This window comes from Myxocyprinus asiaticus, chromosome 12 (genome assembly GCF_019703515.2).
Source record: "Myxocyprinus asiaticus isolate MX2 ecotype Aquarium Trade chromosome 12, UBuf_Myxa_2, whole genome shotgun sequence".
NCBI classification, from domain to species: domain Eukaryota; kingdom Metazoa; phylum Chordata; class Actinopteri; order Cypriniformes; family Catostomidae; genus Myxocyprinus; species Myxocyprinus asiaticus.
In genome coordinates, this window is record NC_059355.1 from 4285911 (window position 1) to 4299354 (window position 13444).

Sequence of the window (13444 nt, forward strand, 5' to 3'; positions counted from 1 at the left end):
ATCTTGCCTACTTCTGTGCCATCTCACTCATCAGGCTCGACATCAACCAAACACTTCACAGCAAAAGTAGGAATTGACGTCACCCCAATGACTAAGGATAGCTATATTCTGAACCACAGAAACCATGTTTCTACCTATTGCAGACTGTGCAAGGGAGCTTTTCAGTGGGTATAAAATATTTTTAGTCAGTTTTGCACAACATTATCATCGAACACTCCAACAAAGGTGCAAGTGGCACATAAAGCACTAAATGGCAGGAGAGTCTAGCTGTAGCAAACACTCCCTGGGGTTGTCAAGTGTCTTGCTCAAGGGTGCAGTGGTGATTGCAGGACTGTAATCTCACTAACCTGGGATTGAACCTGCAACCATACTAGTTACACATGCTGTAGTTCCATCCATCTCTTGCCACACTAGGGATCATGGGAATTGTATGGATTCCTCTTAATGATTCCGCTTCCATTAGCAATCCTTTAAGTTCTTTTGAAATATGTGGAAATAAGAAATACAAATCTTATTGGATTTACTGCCCCCAGCAGCCTGTTTCCAAATGCTAAGATCATTTTAGATTTTAAAAGAACATCACATCAAGGGGTGCATACTCACCTGATATTTTAATTATGGTATTTTACTAAGCCATTCAGTTTTATAAAATACCACTAATTACAATAAATTACAATATTACAATAAAACTTGTGATATCAACAAGTAAGTAATTACTCTCATGTAAAGCCCTATTCAAACAGGATTCGTTTTCAGGACGCATGTCTGTAAAATAATAAAATTGCTGTGGACGTCTGTAATTACTATCGTGTCCATGATATTAACCTTGATCATATACTGTATCTGGGATTATTAGAAGAAACTGGTAGGAATATCTGGCAGAATACAACAGAACTGGTGACTTAAGCAAGCCTGTATTGCTATTAAGGATGTGCCACAGTGGTCGACTAATCGACTACCTGCGATGAAGCCTCGGTGCCCCTGGCTGAAAGGGGGCCCCCAACTCCCAGGGGGGTGCCCAATCGCGGCATCCGTGGCACTATTCTCCCCCTTCAATGTTCGCGGGAGTAAGCGCATGTAAACGCGTACAGCGGGAGTCGCGTATGTAAACACGGAGATGGTGCACAACAGAGATAGCGGTCCATGTAGCACGTGGTCACAGAGAAAAACATTCCACTTCGCCTGTGTAACCTTTATAAATTTTATTTCACCTAATTCATTTTAATCAAATTTTACAACATTTACTCTTTGCTTTAACTGCTTAATTTCTATAAACATGACACACATACATTTATTCAAACATATATACAGTAATAGTGAATGATATAGTTATGATGTTATTACGCTTATATTTTTGTTGAATATTCATTATTCATGATGAAGTGCTGCGCTTGGCATTGTATATCCCCCTTAGAACGTGCCTGAACGGGGTCACTTGAACATAATGGAGCCTATTTATACATTATTATCCTTAACATGACTAGTTGTTCAAACAATCAACCTTTGTTGATTTTTATATTTTTATTTTCTCAAATAATTTTTGTTTGTTTGTTTATATGTGTGCATTGTGTAATTTAGGCTTTGACCACAGGGATGTTTGCTGAGGGACAGGGTGGGATTGGGGAGGGGGAAATAATGGGGGTTAAAGTTGATTCTGTATATATACAGTTGTGCTCAAACGTTTGCATACCCTGGCAGAAATTGTGAAATTTTGGCATTGATTTTGAAAATATGACTGATCATGCAAAAAAACTGTCTTTTATTTAAGGATAGTGATCATATGAAGCCATTTATTATCACATAGTTGTTTGGCTCCTTTTTAAATCATAATGATAACAGAAATCACCCAAATGGCCCTGATCAAAAGTTTACATACCCTTGAATGTTTGGCCTTGTTACAGACACACAAGGTGACACACACAGGTTTAAATGACAAATAAAGGTTAATTTCCCACACCTGTGGCTTTTTAAATTGCAATTAGTGTCTGTGTATAAATAGTCAATGAGTTTAACTCTCACGTGGATGCACTGAGCAGGCTAGATACTGAGCCATGGGGAGCAGAAAAGAACTGTCAAAAGACCTGCGTAACAAGGTAATGGAACTTTATAAAGATGGAAAAGGATATTAAAAAGATATCCAAAGCCTTGAAAATGCCAGTCAGTACTGTTCAGTCACTTATTAAGAAGTGGAAAATTCGGGGATCTCTTGATACCAAGCCAAGGTCAGCTAGACCAAGAAAGATTTCAGCCACAACTGCCAGAAAAATTGTTCAGGATACAAAGAAAAACCCACAGGTAACCTCAGGAGAAATACAGGCTGCTCTGGAAAAAGACGGTGTGGTTGTTTCAAGGAGCACAATACGACGATACTTGAACAAAAATGACCTGCATGGTCGAGTTGCCAGAAAGAAGCCTTTACTGCGCCAATGCCACAAAAAAGCCCGGTTACAATATGCCCGACAACACCTTGACACGCCTCACAGCTTCTGGCACACTGTAATTTGGAGTAACGAGACCAAAATAGAGCTTTATGGTCACAACCATAAGCACTATGTTTGGAGAGGGGTCAACAAGGCCTATAGTGAAAAGAATACCATCCCCACTGTGAAGCATGGTGGTGGCTCACTGATTTTTTAGGGGTGTGTGAGCTCTAAAGGCACGGGGAATCTTGTGAAAATTGATGGCAAGATGAATGCAGCATGTTATCAGAAAATACTGGTAGACAATTTGCATTCTTCTACACGAAAGCTGTGCATGGGACGCTCTTGGACTTTCCAGCATGACAGTGACCCTAAGCACAAGGCCAAGTTGACCCTCCAGTGGTTACAGCAGAAAAAGTTGAAGGTTCTGGAGTGGCCATCACAGTCTCCTGATCTTAATGTCATCGAGCCACTCTGGGGAGATCTCAAACGTGCGGTTTATGCAAGACGACCAAAGACTTTGCATGACAAAGAAGGCATTTTCCAAGACGAATGGGCAGCTATACCACCTGCAAGAATTTGGGGCCTCATAGACAACTATTACAAAAGACTGCACGCTGTCATTGATGCTAAAGGAGGCAATACACAGTATTAAGAACTAAGGGTATGCAGACTTGTGAACAGGGGTCATTTCATTTTTTTCTTTGTTGCCATGTTTTGTTTTATAATTGTGCCATTCTGTTATAACCTACAGTTGAATATGAATCCCATAAGAAATAAAAGAAATGTGTTTTGCCTGCTCACTCATGTTTTCTTTAAAAATGGTACATATATTACCAATTCTCCAAGGGTATGCAAACTTTTGAGCACAAATGTGTGTGTGTGTGTGTGTGTGTGTGTGTGTGTGTGTGTATGTATGTATGTATGTATATATATATATATATATATATATATATATATATATATATAATTATAATAATAATAATTATTATTATAATTTATTTATTTATTTTACTCTGCTTTTTCTATATAAGAATCAATAAAAAGTGTTAATAACAAACAACCAACCAACTAGTCGATTATGAAAATTGGTAGTTTTGCACAACCCTAATTGCTTTATTACACTCTTAATTAAAAAAAAAAATTATAATCTTTTCGGTTCCACTTTATTTTACAGTATGTGTACATTCAGTATACTTACAATGTACTTACCCAAGAAAGTACTGAGTAATATTAGGTAACTACATGTACTTTATATGGGTTAAGGTTAGGGTTGGGGTTAGGTTTAGGGTATCTAGTAATTACTGTAGCTGTTGTAATTATATAGAACGTAAATTTAGAACAGTACTGTAAAATAAAGTGCTACCATCTTTTCACGTGATATAATTTTATTGGAAAATATGTTCCAAAATGAGGGGCTGCCAAACAGCATACAAATCTAAATATAATTTTCCCCATTCACAAACAATTACATGCTTGAATGTTCTGGTATGGTATTTCTTTTTTAAACATTCTTATTCAGAACTGGTTCTCAGTTCTCAAAACTATTCACACTATTATATAAAATCCAGCATTGCTGGTCAAAACATACAGTATGTTGTGTACTGGATGCTAGTGTGCTGGTGCCCCTACCAGGCTTCTTAACTAGCTTACCCTGTAACTTCCTTGGTCAACCAGCTTCACCAGAAAACCAGGCTGGCTGACCAGCATCTACCAGTCAGACCTGCATAAACCAGCCTGGTTTCATGTTGATCTAAGCTAGTCTTTTAAGCAGGGCAGGAATTGATCTCTGTCACCAAGAAGAATGCTGTTCTCCACTTTCAGTAAGCTTTCAAATTGGTAATTGTCTGGTTGTTTTGCATATACTCTCGGAAAATCATTCTGTTCCTCTGTGCTTGTTTTCAGGTGTCTTCTCATTGGAGTCTGTCCTCACCACACAGGCACTTCTCAAATTCTGCAGAATGAACAGGGCTTTTAACAGGAGAAAGGGTAAGAGACGTTCCTGCAATGTCAGCTGCCAATAAGCCAACATGACTGACTGACTGACTGATGAAGATGAATGTTGGTTTATGCAGGCTGGTTGAACTTCAGCCTGTAGGGATGTGCTGTTTACTATACAGTATATAAAAACTGAAGTCGCTTAATACGTTTACATGTGCTTTAAAAGCTTGATTTCAGTCAGACTAAAAAAATAATGTCTTTTTAAAAAGTCATGTAAAGGCTTTAGTCCGACTGAAATTCTACCAGTCTGTTTGTTGTGACTATATGACTTAAATAATGTGATTTTTAAATAAGCTTCATCCAGAATGTATACACGTTAATCTGACCAAAATTGGCCTCGGCATTGCTTGCATGTCATGTCTTGTGTGTCATGTATACTTGGACAGGCAGATGAAGGGCCCTATTTTAAGAGCGCTTGCACTAAGCGCAGCACTATGCCATAAGTCATAAGTACAAAGTCAATGGACATGGCCATGAAGTTTTGGTATTTTCGTGCACGTATGCGCTAAGTATATGCGCAAGTGTGTTTGGCAAAATCACCCGTGCAACGCGCAAATGGGCTGGATCAAGTGCTATTTAATTCTGAGGATTTCTCCAGTTATTCCACTATCTGCGTCCAGTTATATAGTCCATTCTCTTAAGCACTAGTGATATAAACAAAGACAGCACATTCATAAGAAGATGGTAGTGTAAATGGACCCTACGCAATGAATTCGAAGAATTGAAAATTATGTTCTTTTGTGCATTCAATGATGATTTGTCGGGCATATTTCTATGACAGTGACATGCTCCTTTTATATGCATGGAAAATGTGATTCTCATCTGAATTTGGATGTAGCCTCCGTTAAATTACAGAGAATGTAAGTATTATTTATCATTTTCTTCTACTGACACACAAATCATGGCAAACAGTGTTTAATCAGCACACATATCACTTCTAATGTATAAATTAATTTGAAATGCAAAAAAATGTAAACAAAAATATTTTTACATTTAAATTACACTTCAAACGAAATAAAACATAATCAAAATAACGAAGTGTCAAAAAAATCATACCATTTCCAAACATTTTACTCTTCAACTTCTTCCACCGGTCCCTTTTGCAGTGACTTAAGAATCACTCTACAACAACAGGTGGAAAAATACTGATACAAATTAGATCATAAATACAATTGTAAATTTAAACATAATAATAATAATTGAAAAATAAACCATGACCTATAGATAGTTTAACACAAATCTCATAAATTTTTGTTTCATTTAAGACTGCTACAACTCTGTTCGTCAGGGACATAATTTGATGTTCCACTATATTTTCAGAGTTTGGACAGGAACTTTATTACCACCTGCTGGTGGAATCTCCAAACTGCAAATGCAGAAACTGAGTTTAAACTTTGCGCTGAGTTAACTCTTGAGTTAAGAGAGGGGTTTTCAAACGTCTTAGCGCAATGACCTATTTCTCAGAAAAATAGCAAATTGCTGCACCATCAGGGATGTAGTTAATTGGAACTTTAGCTCTCTGTCTCTGTTTAAAATCCATCACCCAAAAGAATCTCAGACTGTATAGTTTGTATTGGTTTTCTTTGGGGGAAAAACAGACCCTTTAACTGCAATAAAGCTCACTAAAGGGGCCTGGGTAGCTCAGCAAGTAAAGACAGTGACTACCACCCCTGGAGTCATAAGTTCAAATCCAGGGCATGCTGAGTGACTCCAGCCAGGTCTCCTAAGCAACCAAATTGGCCCAGTTGCTAGGGAGGGTAGAGTAACTTCTTCGTGGTCGCTATATTGTGGTTCTCGCTCTCGGTGGGGCGCGTGATGAGTTGTGCGTGGATGCTGCGGAGAATAGTGTGAAGCCTCCACACGCGCTACGTCTCCGCGGTAACGCGATCAACAAGCCACGTAATAAGATGTGTGGATTGACCGGTCTCAGACGCGGTGGCAACTGAGATTCGTCCTCTGCCACCCAAATTGAGGTGAGTTACTACGCCACCACGAGGACTTAGAGTGCATTGGGAATTGGGCATTCCAAACTGGGGAGAAAAGGGGAGAAAATCCAAAAAAAAACAAAAAAAAGTTCACTACAAGGGATACCCCCCACGCGTCATGTTTTCAAAGCTTTATTTCTGGCACTCATCTCTTCCCTTTCGTTTCAAATTTAGCCTAATATGAACACCACAGACAGGCCTGGATTCGTAGGTGACAGTTCGTGTTTGTTGTGAGCTTACTTCCCACAGAAAGTTTGCCTTCTAGGCTAATGGTTTATTAATGGCGGTGACAGAAGAGCCTCTGGACTTGCTTGCATGGTCACAGTCAACGATTAGCGAGTTTATCTCCAGCAGCAGACACTGCACTGTGTGGTTTGAATGTTTCATAGCCCTCCATTGGGATACACTCATTGGCTGAAATTATCGTTAAGTCCAAATACACACTCTTCTACACAAGGTGATGATGCTGCTTAACGAACTAGGAGTTACGTGAGACTTCATATTCATTGACCTATACAGCAGCTGAGGGACACTTTGCACTGTGTATTTTGAAGTGCTGAATGTACAATGTTAATTGTGAATGATTCAAAGGAATATTAAAGATGTCAAGCATAAATACTGTAGACCGGTAAGTTGGAATGATTTATGTTTCCACATCAAACAAAAATACTAAACTTTTACAGAGGAAATAAGTTATCCAACACAGCTTTACATACAAATTGCACAAGGAATTCTGTTATAAGTACATGTTATAAATACTGTATTTCACCAGAGGGGTCTGGGTCAGGGATGCGTATTATGGATTGGGAAATTAAAGAAACGCATAAGTGCTGATTTTTAAAAATTTGCTTAATGTAACAACTTTCACTGGAAAAACTATTAGATGCTAAACTCAGGCTGGAGAGCTCAAGAATAATTTTGGTTTCTACTTGGCATGAGAAGTATTATACATGTCTTACAGTATGTTCTCATTAAAACATCCTACAGTATAATCACATATTCCAGAAACATTCAGAATGTTCTCAATAATCTTAGATAATGTATGCCTGATAATGAGGCCTGTCTGGTTAAAGAATTGGTCCACCCAAAAAGAAAAAGTCTGTCAAAATTTACTGACCATCAAACCGTTTCAAACCTGTATGACTTTCTTTCTAAAGTGGAACTCAGAAGCAAAACTTGTAATGAATATTTAGGTCCATCATTTTAATACAATGCAGTTGATAGGAACTCACTTTGAAGCTTAAAAAAGGAACTCAATTTATGTAGTCCATGCGACTTGTGTGTCTTATTCCAGGTCTTCTGAAGGCATATGATAGAGTTTGGTGAGAAACACCCTGAAATTTAAGTCTTCTAGCGTTTATTAGTGGCCTGAGAGAAGCTTGTACACAGTGGATAAAGTGTTCACGTAAGAACTTGAGTGGTTTTTAGCGCTAAACACATAAGCATTTTTTACTTTTGCGTTCCTGCTTAAAAAAAAAAAAAAGTCATACAGGTTTGTAATAAAATGAGCGTGAATAAATAATGACAGAATTTTCTTTTTTGTTTGGGTGAACTATTCCTTTACATTAAATGTGTTTGTATTTTGGTAAGCTGATGTAAATCAATACTTTTATAATTTAACTTTTTACAGAGTGACTATTTGCACTATTGGTGTAAACAGCACCTGCCACAAAGTGCGGCTGTTTTCACTCCAATAGTCTGGTGGAAACACAGAAATTCTAGAAGATCAAAAGATAAACTGCACCCCCAGTGTCGCTGCTGTTGCCTGGGGTGTGACGATGTTGTGGGTGTGCTGTTTTCATGCGGATGACCCGGGTTCGATTTCGCACTTTGTCCCATTTTTTTTCCCATCCTTTTCCCATATCCACTCTACTAATTCCTTTAATGCTACTTCTAATAATAAATAAAATTAATATAAAATTAGATTTTCTAGCAGTGATTTGGTCACTGTGAAGGTCGGGGAGTTGAGAGAAAGGCTTGATCCCTGTAAATTTAACCACGGTCTTACTATATTAATATTGTAGTAACTATGTTTTTTGGAGGAAGACATAGTTTTAATGCAATTAACCATGGTGTTACTACTGTAATATAGTAACCATGTTTAATTTTGTGGTTACTATGAGTTTACTGCAAAATACCATGGCGATACTATGGTAACTGTAGTAAAACTCTGATTCATTTTTGTAAGGGAAGGTTAGGTTTAGGGGTTGGTGTAGGATGTCTGTGGGGCCCTAAATAAACACAATAAGCACGCTGCAGTGACGTCCCTATACTTTATGTTAGTATTTAAAATGGGTGCAAATAGTATCTGCCACTATTTGCACTTAGTGCAAAGAAGATGCTTTTTGTACTAAGTGCAAATTGCCTCTGCCAACTTTTTATGCAATCCTTGCTCACAAAAAACAAAAAAAATAAAAAATAAATAAATGCTTAAACCAGTCTATGGTGGTTTACTGGTCTTAGCTGCTTTAATCTGGTTTAACTGGCTGACCAGCTTGTTTAGCTGAAAAGTGACCAAAACTATCAAACCAAACCAACAGTACAGTACGTGTTAATCCTTTTGTCCATGCTCTTGTTTTTCACCAGTTGTTTTGAATGCTTAACCTTTATGATTATTTGTGTATAAACTGACAGTCACTCTGTGCCAGCAGAACAAAATGACCTTTAGTCCTTAGCTCTTTACAGAGATGTCCTGCGGTGCAGTAACCTTTTCGTAGTTCAGGGAGGTACAGGGAAAAGCAAAAGGGAAAGCTAAAAATGGATCTGTCTCCTTTGTGCCGCATTTATTATTTTTGACTTCAAAGACCAATGAGCTTCATGAACTTGTTAACTGCGCTGTTCTGAGATTCGCTCTCTTGTTTGTGTATTTAAAAAGTTTAAATGACCTAGAAGATCACCTTTTTGATTTTTGGAGGATGCATGACTCTGCAATAAAACTCATATTTTTTTATTTACTATTGCCTCTGTAGTTCTGTCACAAAAGAGTTTTGTTGTGTCATAAGTTATCTTGCAAAAGATTATCGTGATGATATCTGATGTCCAGCAGTTGAATAACATTGTATTACCTTTTTTCATCAATGAGTGGCACTTGATACTATTATGGCACATATGTATAGTGAAGGATTAGTGATTTGATTATATTAATATAAAATTTTGTCATATAACCTGGTCCACACTGTTTGAGCCTAAGCAATTGGACTTGGGTATGTTTTGGTAATAAAACAGGCAAAAAAATCCCATAGATACCAGCTGGGTTTCCACCCATGTATTTTTATGCAAATTATTGGATATCACAAAAAAATGCTAAAAGGAAACGATGGATAAAATCTTCAAAATGCACATAACAAATGTATATGCTCACTTGAGATGGATCATATTTTATTTGATGAGAAGACATGCGCATAAACTAAGATGGAAAGACATTTACTGAATAAATTCTCATAGAATTTAGATTGGAATATACACTGCCGGCCAAAGGTTTGGAATAATGTACAGATTTTGCTGTTTTGGAAGGAAATTGTTACTTTAATTCACCAAAGTGGCATTCAACTGATCACAAAGTATAGTCAGGACATTACTGATGTAAAAAACAGCACCATCACTATTTGAAAAAAGTCATTTTTGATCAAATCTAGATAGCAGCCATCACTCCAACACCTTATCCTTGAGTACTCATGCTAAATTGCTCATTTGGTACTAGAAAATCACTTTCCATTATATCAAACACAGCTGAAAACTATTTGGTTCGTTAAATGAAGCGTAACATTGTCTTTGTGTTTGTTTTTGAGTTGCCACAGTATGCAATAGACTGGCATGTCTTAAGGTCAATATTAGGTCAAAAATGGCAAAAAAGAAACGGCTTTCTCTAGAAACTCATCAGTCAATCATTGCTTTGAATGAAGGCTATACAATGCTTGAAATTGCCAAAAAACTGAAGATTTCATACAAAGGTGTACACTACAGTCCTCAAAGACAAAGGACAACTGGCTCTAACAAGGACAGAAAGAGATGTGGAAGACCAGATGTACAACTAAACATGAGGATAAGTACATCAGAGTCTCTAGTTTGAGAAATAGACGCCTCACATGTCCTCAGTTGACAGCTTCATTGAATTCTACCCGCTCAACACCAGTTTCATGTACATCAGTAAAGAGAAGACTCAGGGGAGCAGGACTTATGGGAAGAATAAAAGGTTAGAGTGGGCAAAGAAACACAGACATTGGACAACAGATAATTGGAAAAGAGTGTTCTGGATCTTAACCCCATTGAGCTTTTGTGGGATCAGCTAGACTGTAAGGTGCGTGAGAAGTGCCCGACAAGACAGTCACATCTATGTCAAGTGCTACAGGAAGTGTGGGGTGAAATGTCACCTGAGTATCTGGACAAACTGACAGCTAGAATGTCAAGGATCTGCAAAGCTGTCATTGCTGCACGTGGAGGATTTTTTGATGAGAACTCTTTGAAGTAGTTTAAGAAGTTCTGAATATTTTTTTCATATTGTAATAGTAATTTTTCATGTTATTAATGTCCTGACTATACATTGTGATCAGTTGAATGCCACTTTGGTGAATAAAAGTACCAATTTCATTCCATAAGAGCAAAATCTGTACATTATTCCAAACCTTTGGCCACCAGTGTAGGTGTGCATTAAAAAAAATTCATGTGACTGCATCGACTAGCTGCAGTAAGTGAATACTTAATTTGCATAATTCGCTCAGAGAATATCATCAATATCTTGAACTGGGTTTCCATTAATATTTTTCGAATGAAAATGTGAATCATGGAACGTTTCTATCCACTAAATCATGTGCATTATCTTGAGGGAGCCCTTTGTGTCATGATGGAGAAAATCTAGGTGTTTTTCTAAGAAAATATAGCAATCTAGTTTCATATGTAAAGGACTTCTGTGACATCTAAAACTATAAGCAGTTGAGTTTTTCTACTGTCCTCAAGATATTATTCTGTCTGACCGTTTGTCCTCTCTCCCTGTCGTGCATTCATTGGTGTGCAGCTGATTAAAGTGTGTGTGTGTGTGTGTGTGCACCTGTGTGGCTGTGAATGCTGAAGAGCCCGTGTTACATTGGTCCTGTGATGAAAGTGTCAAATAAACACTAAGAGAGCTGTCTCCTTGGCAAGGGATTGAACAGCTTGTCAGCTTTATTATATTATTGTTTTTCAGCATCACAGTTCTTATACTCCAAGGGCCATCTCTCTTATTTGCTGCCTCTTTTGGTCTCCTTCTCTGTCCCTCCATCTTTCATTCTGTCTCTCCCTTTCTCTCCCACTTACTCACTCGCTTTCTCTGTTTTTCCTGTTTTTCCAAGGGCAACAGGAAATAAAACACTGCATGTCAGTCAGTCCGCTAGGATCAAATGCTGGTGTCTGATAGGCTGAAGAATAATCTATTTCTCTCTTACTGGCCAACAAGAGCATTCCAAGTTTTTATTGTTGGTTATAGATTGAACAAATGACCAAGAAAAATGCAATTGCAATGAGAAAGCAGTGGTGGGGACGTTCAGTCAGTTAAGATTAGTCGACATGAACACACTGGACTGGAGTGTAGAGTAATTAGTGAACTTGCAAATTTACCTATCTGTGAGATCATTCGCATAGACACATTTTCCGAGACCATGTCTTGCGAATTATTATTTTTTTTTTTTTGCATGACCCATGTGCCAACTGAATACAAAAACCATTCATACATCTGCCCAAAGTAAGATATGCCCATCATCATTCTTTTGTCTGTATTCTATCCATTAACACTCTTTTATAAACCCATTTTTGCAGTTTCATCAGTGTCATCATAAATTAAAATAACAGTGTAATCAGTGCATTAGCTCCATGAATTCAGAATGTAAACAAGACAAATAACACATTATCTACTGCGTATATTACTTTAAGTCACCATCGAGTAGTTAAAACAGCTTCTTGTACTAATCATCTATGAATTCTACTTGTAGAATGAGGCATGAAGCCCTTGATGGCACATTTTAAAATCATATTAGTTGATGTTTTACATGTAGTCTTGAGCATCCTCATATTTAAATGTGTTTCTAAACGCATCCCACTGCGGCTCAGACAGTGTCTGAATGCTCGCAAACAATATGTCGTCGCTCAGCTGTTTCGAACTTCTTTTTACTTCTGAATGAAGTACGAAGAAGAACTCCGTAAGTGTGCTAGGGCCTTAAAGATGACCAGTAACTTCTCTAAAGTTGTAATTAGATTACTCATTATTTCATGGGAAAAGTAATTACATTACTAATTAAATTCTTAAAACCCCAACACCATAACAAAATTACCCCTGCCCCATCTTTCTTACATTTTTAAGATTGTAGGAGGAATGTTGGCCTACTGGAAACTTTTGCCACCAGTAACCTACACCTAAATTATTTTTCTTTTCTCTTTTTTATCCAGAAAAGCCAGCCATGCACACACCTGAAGCCCTGGTGAGAAGTCATGTTGTATATAATGCAAAGGTACAGTTTGATGCATATTTATTGCTGTGGTCCTCTTAGCTGCTACTACTTTATTTACTACACAATGGTGGATAAACACACACACACACACACACGCTTAGCCACCCAGTAAGCAATATTATACTGAAATTGCACACATGCAACTCGAGTAGTACAGCCAGGGGCGGGAAATACAAACAGTACACCATGACGTGTGTTTGTGTGTGTGTGTGTGTAACTCACTGTACCCCCTTTCTCTAACCTTCATCATCATATTTTCATCAGCAGCACAGGCACTTTTAGATGCCAAACTTTTCTATTGCCATATTATTTAAACCATCTTACATTATGTTAAAAGGCTTGTGGTTTGTGTCCACTGTGTGTTTGTGTAGTTTTTGGGAATCACAGAAGTGGAGCAGCCCAAAGGGACAGATGTGGTCCGTGTGGCCGTCAGAAAGCTGAAGGTATTTTATTACGTTATTCTGAAAATTTATGGGCTATAAAATGTTCCCACAATTCCTTCATGTCTTCTATGTTTATGGGTTGGAAACTCTAACTTACTGTGTTAATTAAATTTCAATCT

At 37.7% G+C, this 13444-nt stretch overlaps 1 protein-coding gene across 4 annotated transcripts in view; it reads left to right on the forward strand.

The window, feature by feature from the left end:
* The window catches only part of LOC127449160 (PTB domain-containing engulfment adapter protein 1-like), a 95430-nt gene that overhangs the window by 65882 nt on the left and 16104 nt on the right, over positions 1-13444 (forward strand). For 3 of the 4 annotated variants that reach the window (XM_051712394.1, XM_051712397.1, XM_051712396.1), the window contains 3 exons: positions 4326-4409; positions 12821-12882; positions 13254-13325. In XM_051712394.1, coding sequence (XP_051568354.1) covers positions 4326-4409; positions 12821-12882; positions 13254-13325 — 218 coding nt within the window. Of the gene's footprint in view, positions 1-4215; positions 4244-4325; positions 4410-12820; positions 12883-13253; positions 13326-13444 lie in introns of those variants that run through there. The other variant, XM_051712395.1, reaches the window with a different exon arrangement.